The sequence below is a fragment of the Delphinapterus leucas genome, chromosome 14 (assembly GCF_059928025.1).
Source record: "Delphinapterus leucas isolate spDelLeu-1000000601 "Yukka" chromosome 14, BTC_Dleu_Yukka2, whole genome shotgun sequence".
Taxonomy (NCBI): Eukaryota; Metazoa; Chordata; class Mammalia; order Artiodactyla; family Monodontidae; genus Delphinapterus; species Delphinapterus leucas.
Genome location: NC_143142.1, coordinates 570,567 through 598,552, shown reverse-complemented (window position 1 = coordinate 598,552; position 27,986 = coordinate 570,567). Strand labels below are relative to the sequence as shown.

Below are 27,986 nucleotides of genomic sequence, written 5' to 3'. Positions count from 1 at the left end.
GACCCGTGTCCTTTTCTGACGCCTCATCCGGGCTCTGCTTCAGGAAACGGGAACAGAGGCCGATCTGCAGAGGCAGTTGGCAGCCTCTCCTGGGAGGGGACACACCACTTCCAGGTCACTGCCCGCCCGCCCGCCCTCAGGCCAGTCGCTGGAGTTAGCCCCACAGGCAGGCTGGACCCGGTTCCAGGACTCACCCAGGGCAGGCACTGGACCAGGACGCCGCTCCGGGGGACGCAGCGGTGGGGGCCGACCTCGTTCGGCGGGATGTAGCACTTGCTGCGGCACTCGCCGTGGTCCGTGCAGTGGCCCCCGTTGGGCTGGGGGCCGTGGTCCGTGCAGTAGCCCCCGTTGGGCTGGGGGCCGTGGTCCGTGCGGTAGTCCCCGTTGGGCTGGGGGCAGCGGTCAGGGCCAGCAGGCGGCCCCCTCCGGCCCCGCGGCCCTTGGCCTCACCTTGCGCCACGGCACGCACTGCAGGAAGATGGTCTTGGCCGTGCAGTACGTCTGCAGCCCGAAGCTGCTGGTGACGCAGCAGCCACTCCGGCACTCCGTGTGGTCCAGGCAGGTGTGCCCGTTCGGCTGCGGGAAAAGGAGACCTGGTCCCTTCTGCCAGGCCCCCGGCCCTCCTTCCCAGGGTCCGCCCTCCCCGGCCTCTCGCCCCTCGCCGGCCCGGGCAGGGCACACCTTCTGCCAGGACAGGTACTGCTGGAAGACGGCCTGGGGGCTGCAGAACTTCTGGGGACTCAGGCTGTTGGTGACGCAGCCGCCTCTCTGGCACTCTGAGTACTCCTCGCAGGCCTCCCCGATGCCCTGCCGAGTCAAGGCTCCCCCACCTGTGCCCACCGCAGCCCCGTGTGCTCCCCCACCCTGCAAACTTGGCTCGCCCGCCTGACACTGTGCTGGAACATCCGCAGACCACGGGGGTCCAGAAGACGGAGAGCCGGGGGAGGGAGGCAGAGGGTAAACTGAGGCACAGAGGACGGAAGAGGCGGCTGTGTGGCCGAGCAGCGGGCAGGGAGGGGTGCCACGAATGAAGCTTCCAGCCCCTCCCCATGCTCTCACGTTTTACAGGTGAGACGCTGCGGCTCAGAGAGGGTAGGTGACCTGCCCGGGATCACAGAGCCAACAAGTAGTTGGACTGAAGCCCAGGCCTGCCGCCCGCCCACCACCTGTGAGGGGCCCTCCACTCGGCTCTCAGAAATCTCCTTCACAAGCTCAAAACTACTGAGGGTCCCAAAGAGCCGCTGTTCCGCGTTTACTGTTCTGGGTAAGTCACTTCAGCTCTCAAGGGCTGAGAATAAAGGCGTCTGGGCTCAGGGTCGGGGCGGCCCAGCGGGTGAGACCCGAGGACAGAGGAGGAGCCGCCCAGAGACCAAGCAGACAGGAGGGCCCCGGGGAGGGGGCCGTGCGGCACGGAGTCCTCCCTGCTGCTCCTGTGCAGGGGCCACCGCGGACCAGGCAGGACGAGGGGATCAGGGCGGTGACACACAGCCCCCAGGACAGCCAGGTCGCGTTGTCTCCGCTGGCACACCACGATGCACAGGAGCTGATCACTGTCGCCCCGCACCCGCTGCCCCTACCCCCCCCCCCCCCCCGCTCCCCTGGGCCCGCCCCCTGCCATTCCACGCCGCGCTGGGTCCCTGGAGCAGCTTCTGTCCCAGGTCGCAGGGGCCACTGGACTGGGGACTTGGCGCCGGGCCTGGGTGTGAGTCAGGAGTCAGCTGTCCCGGGGGCCTGAGAGCCTTGGGAGGCGGGCGCGCTCACAGGCTGGGCGTGGGAGGGGGGACAGAAGAGGGAGCACAGAGCCAGGGCAGGAAAGCGGGCCGGGAGCCAGGGGCCCCGCGGGCCTGGGTGTGGGCAGCCCTGCACCGTGCAGCGACAGGGGGCAGGGACGTGTAGCTCACCTTGTGGGACCGTGGCAGGTGCGTCCCCCGCGTCGTCACCAGGGTCGCGGGCCGCAACCAGAGCAGCAGCAGACGCCCAGAGCTGGCCGTGGCGCGTGGCCTGTTGGCCCCCGAGAGGCCCCGGCCGCAGGGCTCCTGCCCCTCCCCTTCCCAGGCTTTCTCCATCCAGATGGATTTTTAAACATGAATAGTCATTGTTTTCTTAGAGGGGTTTTGTTTACAAGATTGGGCAGGAAGTGCAGAGTTCCCGTACATGCCCCTGCCCCGCCTCTGTTTCCATTATCAGTATCTTAGTCGGTGTCATGCATTTGCTGCAATCCATCAAGCGATTTTGATACATTATTATAAACCAAAGCCCACCGTTTCATGAGGGTTCGGTCTTGGTGTTGTACATGCGATGGGCTTGGACACATGTATGAAGTGTACCTACGCTTGAGAATCATATGGGGTCGTTTCACTGCCCAGAAACTCCTCTGTGCTCTGCCTGTTCATCCCCCAGCCCTGGCACTGCCCACCCCGACCCCCGATCCCTTCACATCCCCATGGCTGTGCCTTTTCCAGACCGTCCCAGGGTTGCAGCTGTGCAGTGTGTCACCTTTCAGGTGGCTTTTCCCACTTCCTAATACGCACCTGAGGGTCCTCCGTGTCACTTTAGGGCTTGGTAGCAAATTTCTCTTTATCACTGAGTGGAAAATGTATTTTCAACAGCCTTTCTCTGGGGAGCGATCGAGCCCTTTATTGGTTTAGACAAGAGCGTCTCTGAGGTTAGCGCGCCCAGAATCTCTCCTCGCTTCTCTTTTGGGCCCACCTTGGCAGCGGTCCCCTCTGGTCTCCAGCTCTGGACCCTGCGATGTGACAGGACGAGTGTCCTCAGGACCCACGGCCCTCACCCTCAGACTGTCCCAGGTCACTCTATTTGTTGCGGGGCATCTGGGGAGACCGCCGGGCCTTTCTGGGCCCTAGTTCCCCTCCCTGTGAAATGAGGGGTGGGCCCCCTTTGAACCGTCGGTTTTCAGATGATTCCGTGAAGCACGGGGTCATCTGCCTCGCGAAGCACCGTGGAAATCTGCTTTTTAAACTCCCGCGCCTGTTCTGGAGCACGCCCAGCCCTTCAGAGCCTTCCGGAGAGCAGAGCCGGGTGGAGCACAGACAGGGAGCGGGGGTGGCCTGGGGGTGGTGCCCCCCCCAGCCCGCCCAATTGGGACAGAACCTCAGACCAGGAAAGTCGTCGTGGGCAGGGGCCTGGTGGGGCAGCGGTGTTGGGTACCTGGGGGTGGGCGGGCAGGGGTCTGGTTTGTCTCCTGCGCATTGCACCTCACGCAGAGCACCCTATCCAAACGACCAGGGCTGGTATTTGCTCCAGAACCATTCCTGTCTGTCAGCACAGACTCTTTTGGCCCCATGCAAATATCCAGAAATTACCCTGTGCCTTCAGTAAGGACAGAATTGAGCAACACAGAACATCTCAGAGTGGCTTCGTTTATGCTTTTGTTAATGAAAATGGCAAGTCACAGGACACATCACTTCTCTGAGTTTTGGTTTTCTGTAATTTTAGAGTTAAATTTATCTACAATAAACCATAGCTCATGAGCCACAAAAGCAGTGCTAAAGCATTTCATTCTGAAGTTTTGCTCTTTCAAAAGAGACACAATAGCATGAACTCAGAGCCCTGTTTGGATCTGCGGATGCCGAAAACTGAAGATGCAGAGAAAAGAGAGCAGAGGATGCAGGTCTTAGTGACAACAATACCATTTCTCATTTAAATTTTACCTTTGAAAAAGCACCTCAAAGTCTATTTCAACGTGTTGGACAACAGTGTTTTAAACTTTTCCCCTCAAAAAAAAAAGCACCTGCAAACCTGGGACACACCTTTCCCATACGTGCGTCCTACGTGCTGGCAGAGGTCCAAGTGTGTCTGCAGGTCTCCCTGCAACCCCATCGCAGGTCGGCAGATGTGAGCAGGCCGTTCTGGGTCCTGGGGCCTCACCGTGCGCCGCCGCCCGCACTTCCCAGGCCCCGGCCCCGCCCAGGATCCTGTCCCTCCACTCAGAATCGGCCCTTGGGAGGAGGATAAGTGTTTCCACGGTGGAACCCAAGACACACTCTCTGGTCCTGGGAGACTGAACCTACAGACAGACCCACAGCCTGGAGCAGCCACCCTGGGGAGCTGGCCAAAACTCTCAGTGACCCCAGATGCCAGCCCCAGGTCAGTGACCCCAGCTTCCCTGGCTTTGCCCCTCCTCCAACTCAGGACCAGCCTGAGAAGCCAAATATGCCCCCTGACCCATCACACGGGACCCCCGTATCAGTCTGCCAGGCTGCATAACAACCCCACAGACGAGGACGGCCTTGTATCCTGGAGCCTGGCAGGCCAGGTGTGGGCAAGGCGGGTTCCCTCTGAAGCCTGTCTCTTTGGCCGCCTCCTCCCCTGCGCGGTGGACCAGCCCCCATGCTGGGCAAGCTCTGGACAAGCGCCCTTGTGCTGACCACGGCGCTCTGCCTTGCTGCTGACCTGTGAGGGCCACCGGACACAGGCTCCAGGGACGGCGCGGGAACTCACTTGTTTTCCTTCATAGCAGGTCAGAGGTCTCGGATGCCTCAAATCACACGACTCAAGGAAAATGACACCAGACAGTTGAGTCGTACAAGCAGTTTCCAAGATAAATGGCAACCCCACAGCCATTGTAGGAACTTTGTAAACCCTGTTCCCACATCATATCAAACCTATCAAATATAATCATTATGTCACAACTACGTAAGAGCTAAATTTCAATCACAACTTGAACACCTTTAACTTTCAAACCTGCAGTGTTCTTTTTGTACTTTAAACCAGGAAAAAAATATTTTCTGGTCTCAAACCTTTTCTTAGGCCCTTGAAAAGTTCGCAGACCCAGTTTACGCAATTGGGTACGATGTGCCTGATCAATCAGACAGCCCACACGGCATGGGAACACCGTACCCCTTGGAGAAAGTCCAGTTCATGGAAGGTCACAGCCCACCTGTGCTCACAGCCCCATCACTCACAACAGCCGAGGGGGGAGCAGCCCGAGGGTCCATCGATGGATGATGGACAAACAAAACGTTTGTCCACATAATAGAACATTATTGTCCTTAAAAAGGAAGGACACTCCGGCACCTGCTACAACACAGAAGAACCTGGAGGACATGATGCTGCTCAGTGAGATAAGCCAGGCGCCAAAGGACAGATTCTGTGTGGTTGGTTCCCACTATGTGATCCTTCCTGGAGGAGTGAAATCCACAGAGACGGGAAGCAGGAGGCTGGCTTCCAGGGTCTGGGGGTGGGGGGTGTTATTTTATGGGGACAGAGTTTCTGTTTGGGAAGATGAAAGAGTCCTGGAGATGAGGGTGGTGAAGGTTGCACAACAGTGAAAATGTGCTTAATGCCCCTGAGCTGTACACCTAAAACATGGTTAAGGTGGTAAATTCTGTATTGTACACATTTTACCGGAATTAAACTCAGGGCCCTGGAGGCATAGCTGGTCCTGAGCTTGAAGAACAACGCATTCGCAGCCCCTGCTTATTCTGAAATCTCCTCTATGGATAGAATCTCTTTTCTCGGATATTTGTTTATAAGTCTCTCGGCTCAGGCATCTTTCCACGGTTTTGCCTTCCAACATCAACGTCAGGTGTGATTCCACAGCGTCTCAATCTGACAAAAGCCCGATGCCAAATCTTGCCCAAAACGTTACACATCCTGATAAATTAGATTATACAACCACAGGTACCATATTTAGAGCATAAACCCCTCGTGTTGGTCCCATACCCACCCGGCCTCACTTATTCTCCGAGCGGGGAGGCGGCTGAGCCTCTGGTGCCCACAAGGAGAGGTGACCCAAAGGTACAGCCCTGACGAGCGCTCGCGTGCAGGCCGCCCAGCACGCTCACACAGCAGAAGAATAAGCCGCGCCAGCAAACGTGTGGGAGTGGACATTCCCCGCAGAGAAACGCCCTCTGGTAGCTGATAACGGCTTAAATCCTCAGCGGCCCTACCTTTGAATCTTGGGTCCCACCGGCTCCTCCGTGTAGAAGTGAGGCTGGCCAGGCTGTGGCTTCCGGAAAAGACTCCCAGCCCCCAAGCAGAGATTCACACAGGAGCCAGGCTCCAGGGAGCCTGGGGCAAAGCTGCCGCGGAATCGCAGGAGCAGCTCCCAGCCCCGCCTCTGTTCCCGCCTTCACCCTCTCGAGCAGTCTCCTCCCTCCTCAGGGGAAACCGGACACACAGTGGCCGGTGGCCGGGCCACACAGGAAGGCAGGACGCTGGCCCACGTGGGAACCCCAGGAACCAGCCGCAGCCTCTGCAGCCGTGGGCCCAGACGGCCGGCCCCAGGCCAGCGACCGCAGCTCCCCCGGGTCTGCCCGCCCCGACTCAGGACCAGCCCCTGCCCCATCCCGTGGGACGTCCCACTGCCGGTCAGCCGCCCTGCCTCCCCACGAGCACCCCTCAGGGTCCCTGGAGCCGACCTCTTGCACTCTCAGGGTCCCCACCCGCCTGCCTGGGGGGCTGCTGACTCGCAGCCCTGTTTGTTCTCACGGGGGTGGTCTGAACACAGTGTTCATTGTTACATTTCCTGACTTATTTATTATGGACGACAAGCCAGGCTCTGCGGAAGAAGACTGAGTGTCCGCAGCCACCTGATCGCCTCGGAGGGGGTTCTTGGCCTCGTGTGGGAAATGGACCTGTCGACAGATTACATAGCGTGTGGAAGATGCCTCTAAGGGAGCGGTGGGGATGCTGGGAGGGAGGACCAGGGTTCCCCAAGTGGGGATCCCCAGGTGGTGGGATGCAGGACAGAGGTCCAGGCAGAGGAGGGGGTGGGCCTGGGAGTTGGGGACAGATGGGAGGGTCGGGCCTGGAGAGCTGGCACAAGAACCTTCACAGGACCAGAGGGCGTCTCAGAAAGTTCTGGGCACCACGCAGGACAGGACGAGAGGCTGGCACTGCTGGACCACTGCAGTGGGTGCTGCCTGGGTGTGTGGGGCGAGGGCACGAGGGACCCAGGCCGACTCTGGGCTCTGGGCTCGGGGGTGTGAAGGGCTCAGTTCCACACAGTGTTTCGGGGTCCACCACTGCCGAGCGGCCCCCAAGACTCAGCGGCCCGAAGGGCAATTTGTGACTGCCTCTCGGGTCCTGTGGGCTGACTGGGCTCAGCAGGGCGGCTCTCGCTTGGACTCACGCGGCAAAGGGCAGTCAGATGGCACCGGGCTGGCGAAGTGACCTGAAGCCGCGACTTCTCCACCCGCTTGTCCACGGTGGCTGAATGGCAGGGGCGCCTCCCCAACGTGGCTGCCTCACAGCACTGAGTCCCGGGGGACCAGCACAGGAGCCAGCATCACCCCAGAGACGCCCAGGTCAGTGTGGGAGGAGGAGTGACCAGAGCCAGGGCTGAACCCAGGAGTGGGCACGACTCCCAGGAGTGGAGACGAAACACCCAGGAGCAGACACGACCCCCAGGAGCGGACATGAACCCCCCAGGAGCGGACACGAACCCCCCAGGAGCGGACACGAACCCCCAGGAGTGGACACAACCCCCAGGAGTGGACATGAACCCCCCAGGAGTGGACATGAACCCCCCCAGGAGTGAACCCCCCAGGAGTGGACATGAACCCCCCCAGGAGTGGACACAACCCCCCCAGGAGCGGACACGAACCCCCCAGGAGCAGACACGACCCCCCCGGGAGCAGACATGAACCCCCCAGGAGCGGACACGACCCCCAGGAGCGGACATGAACCCCCCAGGAGTGGACACGACCCCCCGGGAGATGGCAGAGGGTGAGGAGGGGCAGCTGGTGACAGGATATGGTTTCTTACAGGGGTGATGTCTGCACAACTCTGTAAATATACTAAAACAATGAAATATACACTCTAAATTGGTGAATTGTATGGCATGTGAATTTTATCTCAATAAAGCTATTTAGAAAAGGAAATCTATTTGAACTTTTACTTATAACTTCATTGTTTTTACATTGTTATTTATACGTTTTTAAAATTCTATCCTTGTCTGAGAGTAACATTTCCTTTTCACCAAAGAATTAGAATTCAATTGAATAACTTGCTTTTTTCACTTGTAAAATGCCTTTTTAAGTAAAAAAAGAAAAAAATCAGTCCTCCTAAAACTAATTTCTTTAACTTATTTTTTTTAACCATTTTTTAAATTGAAGTATAGTTGATTTACAATGTTGTGTTTGTTTCTGGTGTACAGCAGTGATTCAATTTTATATATATATGAACTTCCCTGGCAGTCCAGTGTTTAAGATTCCACGCGTCCACTGCAGGGGGCACGGGTTCAACCCGTGGTCAGAGAACTAAGATCCCATATGCTGTGCCCCGTGGCCAAAAAAATTATATATATGTATATATTCTTTTTTAGATTATTTTCAATTATAGATTATTACAAGATATTGAATATAGCTCCCTGTACTATACAGTAGGACCTTTTTGTTTACCTGTTTTATATATAGTAGTGTGTATCTGTTAATCCCAAACTCCTAACTTATCCCTCCCCCACTTTCCCCCTTGGTAACCATAAGTTTGTTCTCTATGTCTGTGAGTCTATTTCAGTTTTGTAAATAAGTTCATTTGTATCATTTTTTTAGATTCCACATGTAAGTGATGTCACATGATATTTGTCTCTCTCTGTCTGACTTACTTCACTTAGTATGATAATCTCTAGGTCCATCCATGTTGCTGCAAATGCATTATTTTATTCTTTTTTATGGCTGAGTAATATTCCATTGTATATATGTACCACATCTTCTTTATCCATTCATCTGTTGATGGACACTGAGGTTGCTTCCATGTCTTGGCTATTGTAAATAGTGCTGCAATGAACATAATCTTTTCGAATTATGGTTTACTCTGGATACATGCCCAGGAGTGGGATTCCTGGATCATATGGTAGCTCTATTTTTAGCTTTTTAAGGAACCTCCATAGTGTCCTCCATAGTGGTTGTACCAATTTACATTCCCACCAACAGTGTAGGAGGGTTTTCTTCTCTCCACACCCTCTCCAGCATTTATTGTTTGTAGACTTTTTGATGATGGCCATTCTGACTGGTGTGAGGTGATATCCCACTGCAGTTTTTTTTTTTTTTCCCACTGCAGTTTTGATTTGCATTTCTCTAATAATTAGTGATGTTGAACATCTTTTCATGTGCCTGTTGGCCATCTGTATGTCTTCTTTGGAGAAATGTCTATTTGTGTCTTCTGCCCATTTTTTGATTGGGTTATTTGTTTTGATATTGAGCTGTATGAGATGTTTGTATATTTTGGAGATTAATCCCTTGTCAACTGCATCATTTGCAAATATTTTCTCCCATTCTGAGGGTTGTCTTTTCATTTTGTTTATGGTTTCCTTTGCTGTACAAAAGCTTTTAAGTTTAATTAGGTCCCATTTGTTTATTTTTGTTTTTATTTCCATTACTCTAGGAGATGGATCCAAAAAGATCTTGCTGTGATTTATGTCAGAGTGACCCGCCTATGTCTTCCTCTATGAGTTTTATAATATCCGGTCTTACATCTAAGTCTTTAATCCATTTTGAGTTTATTTTTGTGTATGGTGTTAGAGAATTTCTAATTTCATTCTTTTACATGTAGCTGTCCAGTTTTCCCAGCAGCACTATTGAAGAGAATGTCTTTTCTCCATTTATATTTTTGCCTCCTTTGTCATAGATTAATTGGCCATAAGTGTGTGGGTTTATTTCTGGGATCTCTATTCTGTTCTGTTGATCTGTGTGTCTGTTTTTGTGCCAGTACCATACTGTTTTGATTACTGTAGCTTTGTAGTATAGTCTGAAGTCGGGGAGCCTGATTTCTCCATCTCTGTTCTTCTTTCTCTAGATTGCTTTGGCTATTTGGGGTCTTTCGTGTTTCCATACAAACTTTAAAATTTTTTGTTCTAGTTCTGTGAAAAATGCCATTGGTAATTTGATAGAGGTTGCATTGAATCTATAGATTGCCTTGGGTAGTATAGTCATTTTGACAATATTGATTCTTCCAATCCAAGAACATGGTATATCTTTCTGTTTGTGTCATCTTTGATTTCTTTCATCAGCATCTTATAGTTTTTAGAGTGCAGGTCTGTGTCTCCTTAGATAGGTTTATTCCTAAGTATCTTATTCTCTTTGACGCAATGGTAAATTGGGATTGTTTCCTTAATTTCCCTTTCTGATATTTCATTGTTCGTGTATAGAAATGCAACAGATTTGTGTGTATTAATTTTTTATCCTGCAACTTTACTGAATTCATTGATGAGCTCTAGTAGTTTTCTAGTAACATCTTTAGGATCTTCTATGTATAGTGTCATGTCATCTGCAGTGACAGTTTTACTTCTTCTTTTCCAGTTTGGAACCCTTTTATTTCTTTTTCTTCTCCTACTGCTATGTCTTGGACTTCCAAAACTGCATTGAATAAAACTGGTGAGAGTGGGCATCCTTGTCTTTTTCCTGATCTTAGAGGAAATGCTTTCAACTTTTCACCATTGATGTTAGCTATGGGCTTGTCATATATGGCTTTTATTATGTTGAAGTATGTTCTCTCTGTGCCCACTTTCTGAAGAGTTTTTGTCATAAATGGATGTTGAATTTTATGATATTTATAGAGATTTCCATCTGAAAGCAGCAGAATACACGTTCATCTCAAGAGCACATGCAGGGCTTCCCTGGTGGTGCAGTGGTTGAGAGTCTGCCTGCCGATGCAGGGGACACAGGCTCGTGCCCCAGTGCGGGAATATCCCACATGCTGCAGAGCAACTAAGCCCGTGAGCCATGGCCACTGAGCCTGCGCATCCAGAGCCTGTGCTCCGCAACAGGAGAGGCCACAACAGTGAGAGGCCCGCGTACCGCAAAAAAAAAACAAACATGCAACATTCTCCAGCATAGATCACATGCTGGGCCACAAAGCAGGCCTTGGTAAATTTAAGAAAATTGAAATCATGTCAAGCATCTTTTCCAACCACAATGCTATGTGGCTAGAAATCAACTACAAGATAAAAAATTGCAAAAAACACAAACATGTGTCCAGGCTAAACAATATGCTACTAAACAACCAATGGCTCACTGAAGAAATCAAAGAGGAAATCAAAAATACCTAGACAAATGAAAATGAAAACACAATGATCCACAACCTGTGGGCTGCAGCAAAAGCAGTTCTAAGAGGGAAGTTTACAGCAATAAAAGCTTACCTCAGGAAACAAGAAAAATCTCAAATAAACAACCTAACCTTATGTCTAAAGCAACTAGAGAAAGAAGAAGAAACAAAACCCAAAGTTAATAGAAGGAAAGAAATCATAAAGATCAGAGCAGAAATAAATGAAATAGAGACTAAAAAAAAATAGAAAAGATCAATGAAACTAAAAGCTGGTTCTTTGAAAAGATAAACAAAACTGATAAATCTTGCAAATAGAGATTATCATACTAAGTGAAGTAAGTCAGAAAGAGAAAGACACATACCAGGTGATATCCCTTATTTGTGGAATCTAAAATATGACAGAAATGAACTTATCTGTGAAACGAAAAACAGACTCACGGACATAGAGAACAGACTGGTGGTTGCCAAGGGGGAGGAGGGGGTGGGGGAGGGATGGAGTGGGAGATTGGGTTTAGCAGATGTAAGCTTTTATATATAGAATGAATTAACAACAAGGTCCTACTGTATAGCACAGGGAACGATATTCAATATCCTATGATAAACGATACTGGAAAAGAATATTATATAAAATGTATATACATAGATGAATTAAATTTTTTATGTAATAAAAAAAGAAACAGTAATACTTTGGATGTATTAGGTTAAATAAAACATATCAAAATGAAAAAAATATGATAGAACTTTAGCCAAAATCATCAAGAATAAAAGGGAGAGGGTCCAAATCAATAAAATCAGAGATGAAAAAGGAGAATTTACAACCAACACCACAGAAATACAGAGGATCATAAGAGCAACTATATACCAATAAAATGGACAACCTGGAAGAAATGGATAAATCCTTAGAAAGGTACAATCTTTCAAGACTGAACCAGGAAGAAATGGAAAATATAAACAGACCAATTACCAGTACTGAAATTGAATCAGTATTTTTGGCTACACCACGTGGCTTGCAGGATCTTGGTTCCCTGACCAGGGATTGAACCTGGGCCCACGGCAGTGGAAGCGCGGAGTCCCAACCACTGGACCACCAGGGAATTCCCTGAGTCAGTAATTTAAAAACTCCCAAGGAACAAATATCCAGGACCAGATGGCTTCACAGGTGAATTGTACCAAACATTTAGAGAAGAGTTAGCATCTATCCTTCCGAAACTATTCCCAAAAAAATTGCAGAGGAAGGAAAAGTTTCAAACTCATTCTATGAGGCCACCATCACCCTGATACCAAAATCAGATGAAGATATCACAAAAGAAGCAAATTACAGGCCAGTATCACTGATGAACACAGATGCAAAAATCCTCAACAAAATACTAGCAAACTGACTCCAATAATACATTAAAAGGATCATACACCATGATCAAGTGGGATTTATCCCGGGGATGCAAGGGTTTTTCAATATTGGCAAATCAATCAGTATGATACACCACATTATCATACTGAGGAATAAAAACCATATGATCATCTCAATAGATGCAGAAAAAAGCTTTTGATAAAATTCTTTAACTTATTTAAATATGTTTATGCAAATTGTAGATTTTAACTGACACATTAACTGTCACCACTGACTCTGTGGTTGGGGCCATGCTTGTTTTCTCCCAGCCTGAAGTTTGCATTAGGACTTTCCACTTTTAATTTTCCTTCCAGGACGCTTCGAGACAACTCACCTGAACCTCACAATGAGCGTTTGGGGTCCAGACACAGGCTTCGCACTGACTTTGAGAGGCTGCTAACGGGAGAGTTCTAACGGGGTGGGTGCACATGGCAAAGCCACCTTCCTGGGGGCACCCTGCAGCTGTCCTGTTGTCCTCAGCATGAGCATAATGACACAGCAGAAAACTCTTCTCAAACAGTGAAAGAATTCACTAAATTCTTGGACAAACGAGATTTTATAACATACCTTTTCTTCTGAGAAAAGATAAGGAAAAAACATTACACGTTTTCAGAAGACAGAACCCCTGCCACAGCTGGCCAGGCAGGACTTTGCCCAGGGGGAGGAGGGTGACCTGCAGGGGAGAAATCTCCCTGTTGGTGTGGGTTTCTTTCTATCCCTGAAACGCCGGTATTTTGCCCTGACATTTTAGGTGTGAACCTTTTTTTTAATATATAAATTTATTTATTTATTTTTGGCTGTGTTGGGTCTTCGTTTCTGTGTGAGGGCTTTCTCTAGTTGCGGCGAGCGGGGGCCACTCTTCATCGCAGTGCGCGGGCCTCTCACTACCTCGGCCTCTCTTGTTGCAGAGCACAGGCTCCAGACGCACAGGCTCAGTAGTTGTGGCTCACGGGCCTAGTTGCTCCGCGGCATGTGGGATCTTCCCAGACCAGGGCTCGAACCCGTGTCCCCTGCATTGGCAGGCAGACTCTCAACCACTGCGCCACCAGGGAAGCCCCAGGTGTGAACCTTTTTAAAAATCCTCTTGCCTGGGGCCCACCAAGTCCATTTATCAGTTCTCCCCAGTTTCTCTTCTTTCCTGAACCGTGTGACAGCCTCTCAGAGCTGCTCACACCTCTCCTCCCTCACGACCTCTGTTCGTGGGGTCAGTGTGCCAGATGTTGAACGCTGCAGTTGTTGGGGTCAGGCTACTCGTGGGCCACACATGGCGACCAGCCCCTGGCCAGTGGAGAGCCCTGTACTGTGTGCTCCTGTAACCCGTGCTGGGCAGACTGGCCAGCCACTCCCCTTCAAGGCACAGGGAGAAACCGCTTCTGCTGACAGCAGCATCCGTGGGCCCAGGAGCAGGGCAACACCCCAGGGAAGGGTCTCTGTTGCCTCCAGGTCGCAGGCAACGAGGGAGCAGGGCCCCATCCCACCGTGGCCCCCTGGAGGTCCCAGGACTCTGTAGCCCTCACTCCCCATCTTCCCCCCAACCCAGTGCCTGGCAACCATTAATCTGCTTTCTAGCTCTATGGATTTGCCTGCTCTGCACATTCCATATAAATGGATTCATACAACAGGTGGTCTCCAGGGACTCACTTCTTTCAATGAGCAAAATTTTTTCAAGCTTCACTCACATTGTAACGTAAAAGGTCCTTCATTTTTTTCATTGCAGAGTCATTCTGCTGTATGGATATACCACATACTATTTATTTATCAGTTGATGGACATTTGGGCTCTTTCCAGTTTTAACCATTATGGATAATGCTGCTGTGAACACTTATGTACAAGTTTCCGTGGGGGCACGTTTTCGTGTCCTCTGGGTGTTCCACCTAGAAGTGGATTGTTGGGTCCTGTGTAACTCTAGGTTTAACCTTTTGAGAGACTGCCAGACAGTTTTCCAAAGCGGCTGCACCACTGTTCATTCCCACTGGATATAAAAAGTATCTGACTTTTCCACATCCTCACCAACACTTGTTATTATCTTCTTTTCAATTACAGTCATCCTGGTGGGTGTGAAGTGGTCTCTCACTGTGGTTTTGATTTGCATTTCCTACTAGTGGATGCTGTTGAGTAGAATTTCATATGCTAACTGGCCATTTGTGTATCTTCTGTGGAAGACTTCCTATTCAGATCCTTTGCTCCTTTTTCAAATTGGTTATTTATCATTTTATTATTGAGCTGTAAGAGTTTTTGAGGTACAATCCCTTATCATATATATGATTTGCAAGTATTTTCTCATTCTATGGGTTGTCTTTTTACTTTCTTGATGGTGTCCTTTGAAGCACAAAATTTTTTTAATTTTGGTGAAGTTCAATTTATTTATTTTCTCTATTTGCTTATACTTATGTTATCATTTATAAGAATCCATTGCCAAACCTAAGTCCACAAATATTTACACCTATGTTTACTTCTAAGAGTGTTATGGTTTTAGCTTTTACATTTAGGTCTTTAATCTTGAATTAATTTTCATATATGGCGTGAGGTATGGGTCCAAGTTAATTCTTTTGCATATGGATATACAGTTGTCCCAGCACCATTTGTCGGAAGACTACTCTTTCCCCAATGAATTATTTTGGTATCATTGTCAAAATCAATTTATTTTATTCTGGTTTACATATTTATATTTTCTTTCTTTGTTCTCAATTCAGTTCCATAAATCTACATTCAATCCTTATGCCAGTAAGTGCAAGTGAATTGTTGGGTCCTATGGTAACTGTTCTGATTACTGTAGCTTTGTAGTAAGGTCTAAATTTGGGAAGTGTGAGTCCTCTAACTTCACTCTGCTTTTTCAAGATTGTTTTGGCTACTCTGGATCCCTTGCATTTTTATATGAATTTTAGGATCAGCTTATTCATTTCTGCAAAGAAGTCACCTGGGATTTTAATAGAGATTGTGCTAAAGTTGTAGATAAATTCAGGAAGAATTGCTATTTTAACATCATTAAGCCTTTCAGTCCATGAGCATGGACTGTCTTCCAACTTACTTAGATCTTCTTTAATTAAAAAAAAAAGTTTTATAGGTTTCAGATAAGGTGGGCACTAGTCCTGTTAAATTTATCCCTAAGTATTTTATTCTTTTGAATACTATTGTAATGGAACTCTTTTCTTTTTATTTATTTATTTGTGGCTGTCAGGTCTTAGTCACAGTGCGGGGGGGGGGGGGCGAGCTTAGTTGCCCCGAGGCATGTGGGATCTTAGTTCCCCGACCAGGGATCGAACCCACATCCCTTGCATTGGAAGGCAGATTCTTAACCACTGGACCACCAGGGAAGTTCCTGGAACTGTTTTCTTAATTTTCAGATTGCTCATTGCAAGTGTTGTAAATATAACTGATTTTTATATATTTTTGTTTTTGGCCACACTGCGTGGCTTGCAGGATCTTAGTTCCCCGACCAAGGATTGAACCCAACCCCCCTGCAGTATAAGTGCAGAGTCCTAACCACTGGACCCTCAGGGAATTCCATATATATATATATATATATATATATATATATATTTTTTTTTTTTTTTTTTTTTTTTTTTTGTGGTACGCGGGCCTCTCACTGCTGCGGCCTCCTCTGCCGCAGAGCACAGGCTCCGGACGCGCAGGCCCAGCGGCCATGGCTCACGGGCCCAGCCGCTCCGCGGCACGTGGGATCCTCCCGGACCAGGGCACGAACCCGCGTCCCCTGCATCGGCAGGCGGACTCCCAACCACTGCGCCACCAGGGAAGCCCCCTATATATTTTTTACTGAACCAAACTTAGGTCTTCTCGCCTGCAAACAGTAAAGCCAACCCACTGACTCCGGGTTGTGATGAAGGAAAGTGCAGCATTTATTGCAGGTACCAAGTGAGGAGTCCAGGGAACTAGTGCTCAAAAGACCTGAACTCCCCGAAGGCTTTCAGGGAAAGGTTTTTAAAGACAGAGTGAGGGAGGGAGGTTGTGGGGTGTGATCAGCTCGTGGACCTTCTTCTGATTGGCTGGTGGTGAGGTAATTGGGGGTCAACATCATCAGCCTTCAGGTTCCGGCCGGTCTGGGGTCTGCGTGCGTGTGGGCAGCAGACAGTTAACTTCCTCCACCTGGTGGGGGTCTCAGTATCTGCAGAGCAGCTCAAGGACGCGGCTCAGCATAGTATCTACAGCCCTTGAGGAGGAACTGAAGGCCCTTAACTTTGTTTAATGGCTGAAATATTGTTATTTTGTCTTGTTTGACTGTTTTCTTTTCTTTCTGCATTTTCTCACTTCTCTGATTAAATTTGTTCTTGGAACTAGGGGAAGGCCTAGGACGCTAAAGTTTTTCTACAGACAAGAGGCAGGCAGAGGACAGGGGAGGGTCTGTCCCGGGAAGGCCCCACAGGGTCCTACTCGGTTACATATTGATCTTGCATCTTGCAACCTTGCTGAACTTGCTTATTAGTTCTAATAGGTTTTAGTGGATTCCTTAGGATTTTCTATTTCTATTTTAATTTTGTCCCCATTTTCTTGCTACTTGCCCTGGCTGGAACCTCCAGGACAATGTTGAATAGAGGCAACAAGGGAGGACAACCCCTTCTTATTCCTGATCTTAAGGAGAAGCATTCATTCTTTTCACCATTAAGAATGATATCAGGGCTTCCCTGGTGGTGCAGTGGTTGAGAGTCCGCCTGCCGATGCAGGGGACACGGGTTCGTGCCCCGGTCCGGGAATGATCCCACACGCCGCGGAGCGGCTGGGCCTGTGAGCCATGGCCGCTGAGCCTGCGCGTCCGGAGCCTGTGCTCCGCAACGGGAGAGACCACAGCAGTGAGAGGCCCGCGTACCGCAAAAAAAAAAAAAAAAAAAAAAAAAAAAGAATGATATCAGCTGTGGGTGTTTTGTAGATACTATTTTTATCAGGTTGAGAAATTTCCTTTCTAGTCCTAGTTTGTTAAGTGTTGTTATCATGAAGAAATGTTTTAGGTTTTGTCAAATGCTTTCTCTGCATCGACTGAGATGATCACGTGGTTTTTGTCCTTTATTTTGTTGATACGGTATATGATATAACTAATTTTTGTAGATTAAATTAACAGTTGGTTTGGGGTTTTTGTTGAGAATTTTTTTTTTTTTTTTTTTTGCGGTACGCGGGCCTCTCACTGTTGTGGCCTCTCCCGTTGCGGAGCACAGGCTCCGGACGCGCAGGCTCAGCGGCCATGGCTCACGGGCCTAGCCGCTCAGCGGCATGTGGGATCATTCCCGGACCGGGGCACGAACCCGTGTCCCCTGCATTGGCAGGTGGACTCTCAACCACTGCGCCACCAGGGAAGCCCATTTTTTGAGAATTTTTGCATCTATATTTTAAGGAATTAGTCTGTTCTTGTGATGTCTTCCTTTTTTTTTTTTTTTCCACAGAGCAATGCTAGCTTCATAGAATTAGTTGAGATGTGTTCCCTCCTTTTCTAAATTTTACAAGTTAACATTTAAGGAAGTTAACATTTAACACCAATCCTGGAAGTTCTAGCCTGAAAAATCAGACAAGAAAAATAAATAAAAGGCATCCAAATCTGAAAAGAAAGAAAGTCTCTGTTTGCAGATGACAGGATCTTATATCCAGAAAATCCCAAAGAATCCACAAGAAAACTACTACAACTAATAAACGAGTTCAGCAAAGTTGCAGGGTAGAAGCTCAACCCACAAAAATCAGTTGTGCTTCTACATACCATCAATGAACAATCAGAAAATGAAATTAAGATAATTCTCTCTACAATAGCATCCAAAACAACCCAAAAAACCATAGGAATAGATTTAACCAAGGAAGTGAAAGAGTTGTATAAGAAAAATGACAAAGCATTGTTTAAAGAAATTAAAGAAGATGTAAATAAATGTAATGACACCCCATGTTCATGTATTGGAAGACTTACTATTGCTAAGATGGCTATGCTACCCAATGCAAACTGCAGATTAAATGCAATCCCTATCAAGATTCCAATGGCCTTTTCTGCAGAAATGGTACGGCTGCTCCTTAAATCCACATGGAATTGCAAGGGGCACTGAATAACCAAAACAATATTGAAAAAGAACAAAGTTGGAGGACTCACATTTTCCAATTTCAAATTTTTCTATAAAGCTATAGTTATCAAAACAGTGTGGTGCTGGCATAAGGATAATACAGACAGGACAATGGACTAGAATAGAAAACCCAGAAATAAACTCTATGTCTATGGCCAATTGATTTTCAACACAGGTGCCAGACCCTCAGTGGGTAAAGAATAGTTTCTTTAACAAATGGTGCAGGGACAACTGAACATCCACGTGCAAAAGAATGAAGTTGGAGCCCTACCTCACACCATATGCAAAGATTAACTCAAAATAGATCAACAATCTAAATATAACAGCTAAAATCATAAAACTCTTAGAAGAAAACAGGGGTAAATTTTCATGACCTTGGATTTGGCAGTGGATTTTAGAAATGACACCAGAAGCAGAAACAACAAAAGAAAACATAGATAAATTGGACTTCATCAAAATAAAAGACTTTTGGGTTTCCCTGGTGGCGCAGTGGTTGAGAGTCCGCCTGCCGATGCAGGTGACACGGGTTCGTGCCCCGGTCCGGGAAGATCCCACATGCCACGGAGCGGCTGGGACCGTGAGCCATGGCCGCTGAGCCTGTGCATCCGGAGCCTGTGCTCCGCAATGGGAGAGGCCACAGCAGTGAGAGGCCTGAATCCCGCAAAATAAAGACTTTTGTGCATCAAAGGTCATTACCAATAAAGTGAAAAGACAACCTACAATGGGACAAAATATTTGAAAATCATATATCTGATAAGGGTCTACTATCCAGAATACATAAAGAATTCTTACAACTGAACAGCAAAATTTTTTAACCCAATTAAAAAATGGGCAAGGTGGGACTTCCCTGGTGATCCAGGGGTTAAGAATCTGCCTTCCAATGTGGGGGACATGGGTTCAGTCCCTGGTCTGGGAACTAAGATCCCACATACCACGAGGCAACTAAGCCTGCATGCTCTAGGGCTCACATGCCACAACTAGAGAGCCTGTGCGCTGCAACTACTGAGCCTGTGCTCTAACTAGAGAGGAGCCTGCATGCCACAACTAGAGAGAAGCCCACGTGCTGCAACGAAGGGCCCGGGTGCCACAACGAAAGATCCTGCAACTAAGACCCGATGCAGCCAAATAAATAAATATTTTTTAAATGGGCAAGGAACTTGAATAGACATTAATCCAAATAAATTATATAATTTCACCCACTAGGATGGCCATAAGTGAGTGGAAAATAACAAGTGTTGAAAAGGATGTATAGAAACTGGAATCCTTGTATATTGCTAACTGGAATGTAAAATGGTTCAGCTGCTTGGGAGACATTTTGATGGTTCTTCAAAAAGTTAAACACAAAATTACCATATGACCCAGAAATTCCACTCCTAGGCATATACACCAAAGAACTGAAAATAGTTGTTCAAATACTTGTACCCGGATGCTCATAGCAGCACTAGTTACAATAGCCAAAATATAAAATATAAAAGCTCAAATGTCTATCAGTGGATGAACAGATAAATTGTGGAATATCCATACAGTGCAATATTGGTCAGCCATAAAAGGGAGTGGAGTACTGACACATGCTACAACCCAGATGGACCTTGAAAACATTATGCTAAGTGAAAGAAGTCAGACACAAAAAGGCAAATATTCTACGATTCCATTATTTGAAATATCCAAAGTAGATAAATCCATAGAGAGAAGGTAGATTGGTGGTTGCCAGTATGTGCGAGGAGCAGGGGGACGGGAAGCTCTCGATGGGCACGGGGTTTTATCTGGTGATGGTTAGAATGTTCTGGAAGTAGATGCTGGTGGTTGCACAATATTGTCAGTGTACTAAACTTCAATGAATTGTTCATTAAAACGGCTAATTAAATGCTATGTGACTTTCACCTCAAAAATGTGTAAAACATTTATCATTTTGTGAAATAGTGCGATGTCTGGGATTTGGTCCAAAATAATGAGGTGGGGGTAGAGGTACAAAAAGTAAAAACAAAAACATGTTTCCTCCGAGCTGTATAGGAAACAAAACAAGAGACGGAAATGGGTAGAAGCCTAGAGTGCGGAAATCCAGGTGAGAAACGCGGCGGGGCGCTTTGTGGGGAGGGGGAAAGGGGCTAGAACCCAACAGCCCTGACGTGTATCTGTAGACAAAAGCAAGAGGACTGTTAGGGCAAAGAAAGAGATCCAGATTTTTTGTCTGAACCCTGGAGGCAGGGGTGCCTTTGCCGAGCTGCGGGGAACCGCGGACACGAATCAAGGATTGCTCTTGGGAAATCACCTCCTTGTGCACCTTAAACTTACAAAACTTCACGCGTCGGTTGTATCCCAACAAAATTGGGTAAATATACATATATATTTTTTAAAGGGATTGCTCTTCGGGTTTAGTGCGCGCTGCGCATCACACACCGGCGGAGACGCAGAGGAGGCGGGCGGTGCTCTGCCGCGTCTTCTCCCCGAGTTTTAAGTGTCCTCCCGAGGGACGCGAGGGCCTGCACCGTCTTCGCGCCCTCCCTGAGCGGGCTGGGGGCGACGGCTGCCGCGACCCCGACTCGGCCCGCTCGGGGCCCCACCTGGCGACACCTGCCAGGTGCGCTGCGTGTCTACGCCCGGCGCCCCCGCGGCTCGGGGACCGACCTGGGGCGGGGCGAGGCGGGACAGGGCGGGGAGCGCGAGGCCACGCCCGGGAAGCGGCCACGCCGGCGCCCCCCAGCCCGCTTTCCAGTCCCAGCAGCTCGGGGCCATGGCGGCGGCCGAGCCCAAGACCCCCGCGGGGACGGCCGCGGCCCGACGCCTGGCCCGGAGCTGCTGGTCCGCGTTCTGGGACTACGAGACGCCCAAGGTGATCGTGGTGAAGAACCGGCGCCTGGGCATCGTGTACCGCACGGTGCAGCTGCTCATTCTGCTCTACTTCGTGTGGTGGGTGCGCACGGGGGAGACCCGGCGGCAGGGGGTGTCCAGAGGGGTCAGGAGCGTAGGGGAGGGCGCCGCCGGGACGTCCCAGGTTGGAGGGGCCGCTCTGGGCAGGGGGTGAGGAGAATGCCGGCGGCGGCCGCCAGGCTGGCCCCTCGGGCGCCGCAGAGCCTACCCGGCCGGCCCCCGAGTGGCGGTGACGCAGCCTCGATCCCGCCGGAGTCGAGCTGACTCGGCAGGGGAGGGGTCCCGGGCCTGCCGCGGGGTCGCCTCCAGAGCCGGCCCTGCCCGTTCGCACAGGTACGTGTTCATCGTGCAGAAGAGCTACCAGGACAGGGAGACGGGCCCCGAGAGCTCCGTCATCACCAAGGTCAAGGGCATCACTTCGTCCGAGCACAAAGTGTGGGACGTGGAGGAGTACGTGAAACCCCCCGAGGTGCGCCACTCGGGCCCCGCCCCCCCTCCCCGAGCACCCCGAGGGTGGGACCGAGCGGCGGCCGAGCTGCCCGGCGCCGGCCGACCGTCCCTTGTTTCTGAGCCCAGGGGGGCAGCGTGTTCAGCATCATCACCAGGATCGAGGTCACCCCCTTCCAGACCCTCGGAACCTGCGCCGAGGTGAGGACGGGTAGAGAGCAGAGCCGGGGCGGGAGGGAGGGGCCCTGCCTGGTCCGCTGTGCCTGGGGGAAAAGGGTGTCGGGCCCCTGACCAAGCAGCCTCCTCCCTAGAGTATGAGGGTCAGAAACGCCACGTGCGACTCGGACGAGGACTGCGTGGCTGGGCAGCTGGACATGCTGGGAAACGGTCAGTGTGTGCCAACTGGGGGCGGGGGCGGGCCGCGCCCCTGAGGGCGCATCTGCCACCTGAGCGCGTCTGCCCACAGGCCTAAGGACCGGGCGCTGCGTGCCTTATTACCACGGGTCCTCCAAGACCTGCGAGGTGTCCGCCTGGTGCCCGGTGGAGGACGGGGCCTCAGTCAGGTGTGCACGCCCTCTGTCCCCACCCACCTGGGGCCAAGCTCCTTTGCTCCTTTCTCCTACCTGACCGGAGTCGGGGAGTGTGGGGCGAGAAGGACGGGAGGGACAGCGCAGCGGGGGAGCCTGGGGGACCGGGAGAAGGGGAGACTAAACACACCCGGTCTGTGCCTCCTCAGCCAGTTTCTCGGTAAGATGGCCCCGAATTTCACCATCCTCATCAAGAACAGCATCCACTACCCCAAATTCCAGTTCTCCAAGTAAGAGCCATTAGCGCGTGGCGACAAGGGATAGGCTGCAGGGGGGCTTGCCTCTTGGAATGTTGTTTGGGGGTGCATGGCTTCTGCTCCCTCCCCATCTGATGCCACTAGGCCTTGTCTTTAGGGGCAACATCGAGAACCGGAAGGACGGCTACCTGAAACACTGCACATTCCACGAGGTCTCTGACCTCTACTGCCCCATTTTCAAGCTGGGCTACATCGTGGAGCAGGCGGGGGAAAACTTCACGCAGCTGGCACACGCGGTGAGGGCACCAGGGAGAGTGGGTGGGACAGCTGTCCGTCCAGGTGCTGGCTCCCACCTGCACACAAAGGGTCTCATTACAGCCGAGTCCGTCTGCAGTCTTGGCCAGCCCTGGCCCTGCTCGGGCAGAGGAAAGAGAAACACGATCGTCTGACCCATCTGGGTGTGCATGGCTCCTGCTAAATTATTGACTCCTGGCATCCCCTTGTGCCTCAGAAGCAGGGCACTCAACGAGCCCCCTTCCCCAGCTCTCTGCCCTGAGCTGCCCTGGGTGCCTCACAGTATGCACCCCACACGTAGCCTCAGCAGGACCTTGGGGCTGTTGAAGGTCCTCTCTGTGAGCCCACCCTGACCCCGTGTCTGTGCCCACTTCTGGACAGGGTGGTGTAATTGGGGTCATTATCAACTGGGACTGTGACCTGGACCTGTCGGCGTCAAAGTGCAACCCCAAATACTCCTTCCGGAGGCTCGACCCCAAGCATGTCCCAGCCTCATCTGGCTACAACTTCAGGTACCTTGGCCTTGGGACACTGGGTCCTCGTCTGCCCTAGCTGTGGAGGTCCAGGAGTCAACAGGGCAGGTGCCCTAAGGTTCAGGGGCGCCAGTGGTCGGCTGAGCCTTGGAGCTGCCCCACTTGGGCAACAGGTGCACCCCCCCGTCATGCTCCTCAGGGTCAGGTGGCCAGGGCTCCTGCACCCGGGTCATTCCCTCCCAGATTCTGACGTGCTTCCGGGTCATTCCGCCCTAGGTTCGCCAAGTATTACAAAGTAAACGGTAGCACCACCCGCACTCTCATCAAAGCCTACGGGATCCGAATTGACGTCATCGTGCACGGACAGGTAAACCAGCCCACCTTGCCTACCTGAGGCTTGGGCTGGCCCAGCCTCAATCTCTCCTACCACACCCCACGCCTCCCTTGAGCCCCACTCCCGCATCTCAGGCAGCCTCTTTGCCTCCAGGCAGGGAAGTTCAGCCTGATTCCCACCATCATTAACCTGGCCACAGCGCTGACCTCTATCGGGGTGGTAAGGGATGCACACTAGGGTCCCGGGGGGTGGGGGGACGGGGGGGCAGGTGCCAGGCTCTTACGCATTGGTCTTGCTGGTCTCAGGGCTCCTTCCTGTGCGACTGGATCTTGCTAACGTTCATGAACAAAAACAAGGTCTACAGCCATAAGAAATTTGACAAGGTGTGTACTCCAGGGCCTTCCTCAGGCAGCTGGCCTGTGATCCTGGCCCTTGTTTTGGGCCAGGGCCCTCCCCCACCCTATCCCTGCTCCGCAGACCCAGGCCAGGCTGGCCAACCGCAAGGTGAGGGGCAGAGCCAGGCCTGGGCTGTCCCACCCCCATGGCCTTGCCCCACCTCTGCCCCGTCTGAGCAGATGGTGGATGCTCCCAAGCGGGGTGCAGGACCAGGGCTTGGCGCCTCTGAGCCTTCCCAACAGGACTGCGCTCTCACAGACGCCCGAGGTTTGGCCCAGCTCTGAGCCCACTCCCACCTTCTGTCGTGCTGCACTGAAGACCTGGGCCTGTTGGGGGCCCCTGAAGTCTGTGGCCCCAGGAGCGCCCCGCTCCCCAGGGCAGCATGGCTTGGACCTCGGACCTGGGCCCTGCCCACACACCTCAACACTGCGTCGCAGCAAAACCAGCAGCCAAAGGGCCCCGTGCAAACCAGGCAGTGGGATGACATGAAGGGGACGGCACCTGCTCCCGGCCTGCCCATCTTGTCCCCCAACTGCCCAGGGGCCTGTAGGGGGCAAGTCCCCACCTCCACCTTCTCCCTAGCTGTTCTCCTCCCAGGCTCTTTGCTCCTCCCCCCCACCCACCCACCCCTACCCAGACCCTTCACTCACCTCATAGCCAGGAAATCACACATCCAGAATCCAATAAAGCTGTGACCAGACCCTTCTGGCCTCGTCTTCGGGGAAAGCATGTTCAGGCTCTTAAAAAGACAAACATGCAATGGCAGGTCTTTGCGCACGGGGTGTCTCTTTTGGTGTGCTTGGCCCTCCGTATCGCCCCCCTAGCCAGCCTGCGTGCAGTGTGTGGATGTGTCTGCTGCCCCCACGTTCAGCCAGGCTACAGTCATGTCTGACCTGGGGGCCATGGAGGTGGGGGACACACAGGCTGAGAGCGCACGAGGACCCCCCTAGGCTCATCCCAGCATGTCCTTCAGGCAGTGCACTTACCAGCTTCCTGCAGGGCTCATCCCGGGCCCCAAACCTCAAAATACAGGAAAAGGCTCCTCCTAGATCCCAAACCTCTCAAGGAGGAAGAAAGCCAGGAGGGAGGCGATGAGAGTTGTACCCAAGGAAAACGAAAGCTTAGGCTGACAGACACCAAAATGCCCGCCCAGGCCCTGCGGCTCTATTTCAAATGGGGATTGGGGTGGAGGAAGGAATTCGGTGCTGGGGAACAGGGGTGGACAGGGCAGGACGAGGTTGGAGGAGTGTGGGAAGCCGGCACTAGCTGGATCAGGCCTACAGGTAATCTGGTTACGGCCTTGGATGCTACAGTGGTCATTCCACTTAGCAGCTCTGCCTGGCCTGGCCAGGCCCTGCTCTGAAGACACCACGACCTGGTTGGACGGTGGTTTCCCCAGCAACGGCTATGATGGTGCGCAGACCTGAGGAGGCATAGTCCCTCCTACAGATCCTTTCACCTGTGACCCCGTCGCTCCCGAAGTCAGAGCTGGCCTCCCCACCTGCCAACGAGACCAGCACCACTCACTGGAGCCACAAACCCTTGAGAAGCCCCCACCCAGCACCCCTGCAGATTCTCCTATGCTCGCCAGCTCCCTGGGTCACTCAAATGCCTGTGACATCCAGTTTCTGACTCACTCATAGACATCCAGCTCTAGTTTTAGAGAAACCAGCTTTTCCAGTTGGAGCTGGGCTGCAGCTCAAGAACCAGGGCCAGGGGCTCAGGTTTCCCATCCCCAAGCATGAGAGTGACCCTGGGACCTCCACCGCCCCAGATGCCCCCAGCCCCTAAGCTGGCCTCCGCTGGCGCCCCCGGCCCCGCTGCAGGGAGCACAGTGGGGTGGGGTGGGGGGTGAGACACGCAGCCCCACCTCCTCGCTCCTCCGTGCTCCCCTGGGACTTCTCCGGCTCTGCTTCCAGGAAGCGCCGTTAGCCCTCCTCCTCCCCAACTCGGCCCTAATTTGATTTGATCTCCATCTGGGGGCTGACGGGCTCCATCCCCTTCCAAGCCGAGTCAGGTTTCTTGCAGTCACTGGGCCTGGATGCGCCTGGTGGGCAGTACCCAGGGGCCAACAAACCCAGACAGACAGACGTCAGTTACTTAGTCTTCTTTCCTTCCTTCCAGAAACCCAGGCGCAGTGCACAAACATACACACAGTGAAAATTGTAGGAAATGTCAAAGTGTAAAATTAAAACGAAAATCCAAAGTGTAAATTGAGATAACGAGAACAAATTTAAACCAGGCTCCATAGCCAACAGTGGGGCCCCCACTGCCCACCCGTTTGGGGTTTCTGAGTTTACGATTCACTTTTTTTGTGTGTGTGTGGTGGTACGCGGGCCTCTCACTGTTGTGGTCTCTCCCGTCGCGGAGCACAGGCTCCGGACAGGCAGGCTCAGCGGCCATGACTCACGGGCCCAGCCGCTCCGCGGCATGTGGGATCTTCCCGGACCAGGGCATGAACCCGCGTCCCCTGCATCGGCAGGTGGACTCTCAACCACTGCGCCACCTGGGAAGCCCCTATGATTCACTTTTAACATGTTTGTGTTCTCGCCAATTTGGCTGGTTTTCTTTTGCTTCCAGTTGCATTTAGTTAGAAATGAGGTGCACAGAGTTGATCTTATGTTCTGGGGCTGCTGCTGGCAGAACGGAGCAAGAACTCATGCTCAGCAAAGGGTCCCCCAGCCTGGCCCATTCTCCTCTGATTCAGCCCCACCCGGGAGGAGAAAACAGCATGGCCCACATCTCTGTGCAGCAAGGGGCACATCTCTGTGCCCCTCTGTTCAGGGCCCTGAACAAGCTGGTGGTGAGTGTCGCATTTTAAAGGGGGCACAGCCCAAGGACCCTCTCTGCCTTGGGGTCACAGGTCTTGTACTGATCCCTGAGGCTGAGAAGCAAGAACAGAACTGCCTCAATCCTGATAAAACTGCTGTTGCCCTTTTCTCCATCCTCTCCCAACCACTCCTCAGACCTGAAGGAAAGAACCTAGTCTTGCATGTGAAGAAATGCTTCTCTAGAATCCAGGTGCTAACATATGATGTCGAAGTCCGCGATAATGGCGCGCCTCCTCCCTCCCCGGGGCCCTCAGGCCTCCTGCTGCAGTGGCCCCCTCACAGCACAGGCAGATTCAGAGGGAGAGGTGCCAGGCCCCGCTGCGGCTGAGCCCCAGCCTGAGACCCTCCCCTTCCTCAGCCTTCCCGCCCCCCGCCCAGTCTCGCTGCTGCCGACGAGGTGACTACGCCATGATACGAACACTCCGGCAAAGGCTGCTCTGACTGGGAATCTCCACAGACAGAGGGGCCCAAGCCCCAGAACTCAGTGTGTGAGAGACACCCAGGTGTCCACAGGTTCAGCCAGGGTCTCCAGGATGCGGCCCGCATGCCGCTGGCGTGGACTGTAGGACAGCCACCTCTCCCGGAAGCAAGGAACTGGAGAGCTGGGACTGCAGACTCCCACTCAGGTGCCCCTCGCCCTGCGTCTGGCTTCCAGCCACCCTCAGGGGCTCGGCTCAAACAGAAGACCTCCAAGGGCACCTCAGGGCAGGAAGTGGGCAGGAAGGGCCGGGGCCGCAGGGAGGGCCGTGCAACAGCAGAGGGGTGTTCATCCAGCGAGAAAGCAGCCCTGGGACCCCTCGCTGGAGACGCTTCTTGGGCCTAGAGAGGGCTGCCCTGACCGAGGCTGGGGGCCCCAGGGAACCTGGAGGTGGAGCCACTTCTTGCTCTGGCTGGTTCACGCTTCTTCTGGGCTGCATGACCTGCTCCCTGAGGATCGTCTTCCTGGGTGCCCGTCTTGGATGTGGGTAGTCAGAGCAGAAAATGGGGACGCTGCCCAGCTTGCTAATGTCCCAGCTGGGGGTTCTGCTGCAGCAGCCACTCCAGGGTCTCCATGAGGTACGACATGCCATAGTGCTGGGCAATGTTCTGGAAGGTTCTGATCTGCTCCATGAAGACCT

General features: G+C 51.8%; 3 protein-coding genes across 12 annotated transcripts in view; 1 reads left to right on the top strand and 2 right to left on the bottom strand.

Annotated features, from left to right (window-relative positions):
- Window positions 1-23: 23 nt before the first annotated feature.
- LRCOL1 (leucine rich colipase like 1) lies at window positions 24-21,174 on the bottom strand. The gene is made up of 3 exons (XM_089895377.1): window positions 21,003-21,174; window positions 451-1,052; window positions 24-317 (listed from the first exon to the last, which is right to left on the bottom strand). Exons 1-3 carry the CDS (start codon window positions 21,172-21,174, stop codon window positions 24-26), a joined length of 1,068 nt encoding a protein of 355 aa, XP_089751503.1.
- On the top strand, window positions 20,585-26,672 carry P2RX2 (purinergic receptor P2X 2). Of its 6 annotated transcripts, none has more exons than XM_022598092.2 (13): window positions 20,693-20,770; window positions 21,155-21,348; window positions 21,643-21,778; window positions 21,886-21,957; window positions 22,068-22,143; window positions 22,223-22,319; window positions 22,493-22,573; window positions 22,698-22,836; window positions 23,216-23,346; window positions 23,584-23,674; window positions 23,795-23,860; window positions 23,947-24,024; window positions 24,296-26,672. In XM_022598092.2, the coding sequence occupies exons 2-13, from the start codon at window positions 21,173-21,175 to the stop codon at window positions 24,524-24,526; spliced, it is 1,374 nt and encodes a 457-aa protein (XP_022453800.1). In that variant the 5' UTR covers window positions 20,693-20,770; window positions 21,155-21,172; the 3' UTR covers window positions 24,527-26,672. The 6 variants fall into 6 exon arrangements, with proteins under 6 accessions (XP_022453802.1, XP_022453800.1, XP_089750437.1 ...); XM_089894311.1 differs by having other exon boundaries at window positions 24,217-24,435; XM_022598094.3 differs by having other exon boundaries at window positions 20,585-20,770; window positions 23,947-24,435.
- Window positions 26,130-27,986, bottom strand: part of POLE (DNA polymerase epsilon, catalytic subunit) — a 56,048-nt gene continuing 54,191 nt past the window's right edge. For all 5 annotated transcript variants that reach the window (XM_022598150.2, XM_089894271.1, XM_022598153.2 and 2 more), the window contains one exon: window positions 26,130-27,984. In XM_022598150.2, coding sequence (XP_022453858.2) covers window positions 27,871-27,984 — 114 coding nt within the window. In that variant the 3' untranslated portion in view covers window positions 26,130-27,870. The remainder of the gene's footprint in view (window positions 27,985-27,986) is intronic.

Excerpts from the sequence above, each read along its gene's own strand:
- P2RX2 (XM_022598094.3), top strand. The coding sequence starts at position 21,173 with ATGGCGGCGGCCGAGCCCAAGACCCCCGCGGGGACGGCCGCGGCCCGA. Across the intron at positions 21,779-21,885 it reads AGTACGTGAAACCCCCCGAG|GGGGGCAGCGTGTTCAGCAT; the intron begins GTGCGCCACTCG and ends TTCTGAGCCCAG. Across the intron at positions 22,574-22,697 it reads CCCAAATTCCAGTTCTCCAA|GGGCAACATCGAGAACCGGA; the intron begins GTAAGAGCCATT and ends CCTTGTCTTTAG.
- LRCOL1 (XM_089895377.1), bottom strand. The coding sequence starts at position 21,174 with ATGGCCCCGAGCTGCTGGGACTGGAAAGCGGGCTGGGGGGCGCCGGCG. Across the intron at positions 1,053-21,002 it reads CACCTGGCAGGTGTCGCCAG|CATGGGGAGGGGCTGGAAGC; the intron begins GTGGGGCCCCGA and ends AAAACGTGAGAG. Across the intron at positions 318-450 it reads AGTGCGTGCCGTGGCGCAAG|CCCAACGGGGGCCACTGCAC; the intron begins GTGAGGCCAAGG and ends CACGGCCCCCAG.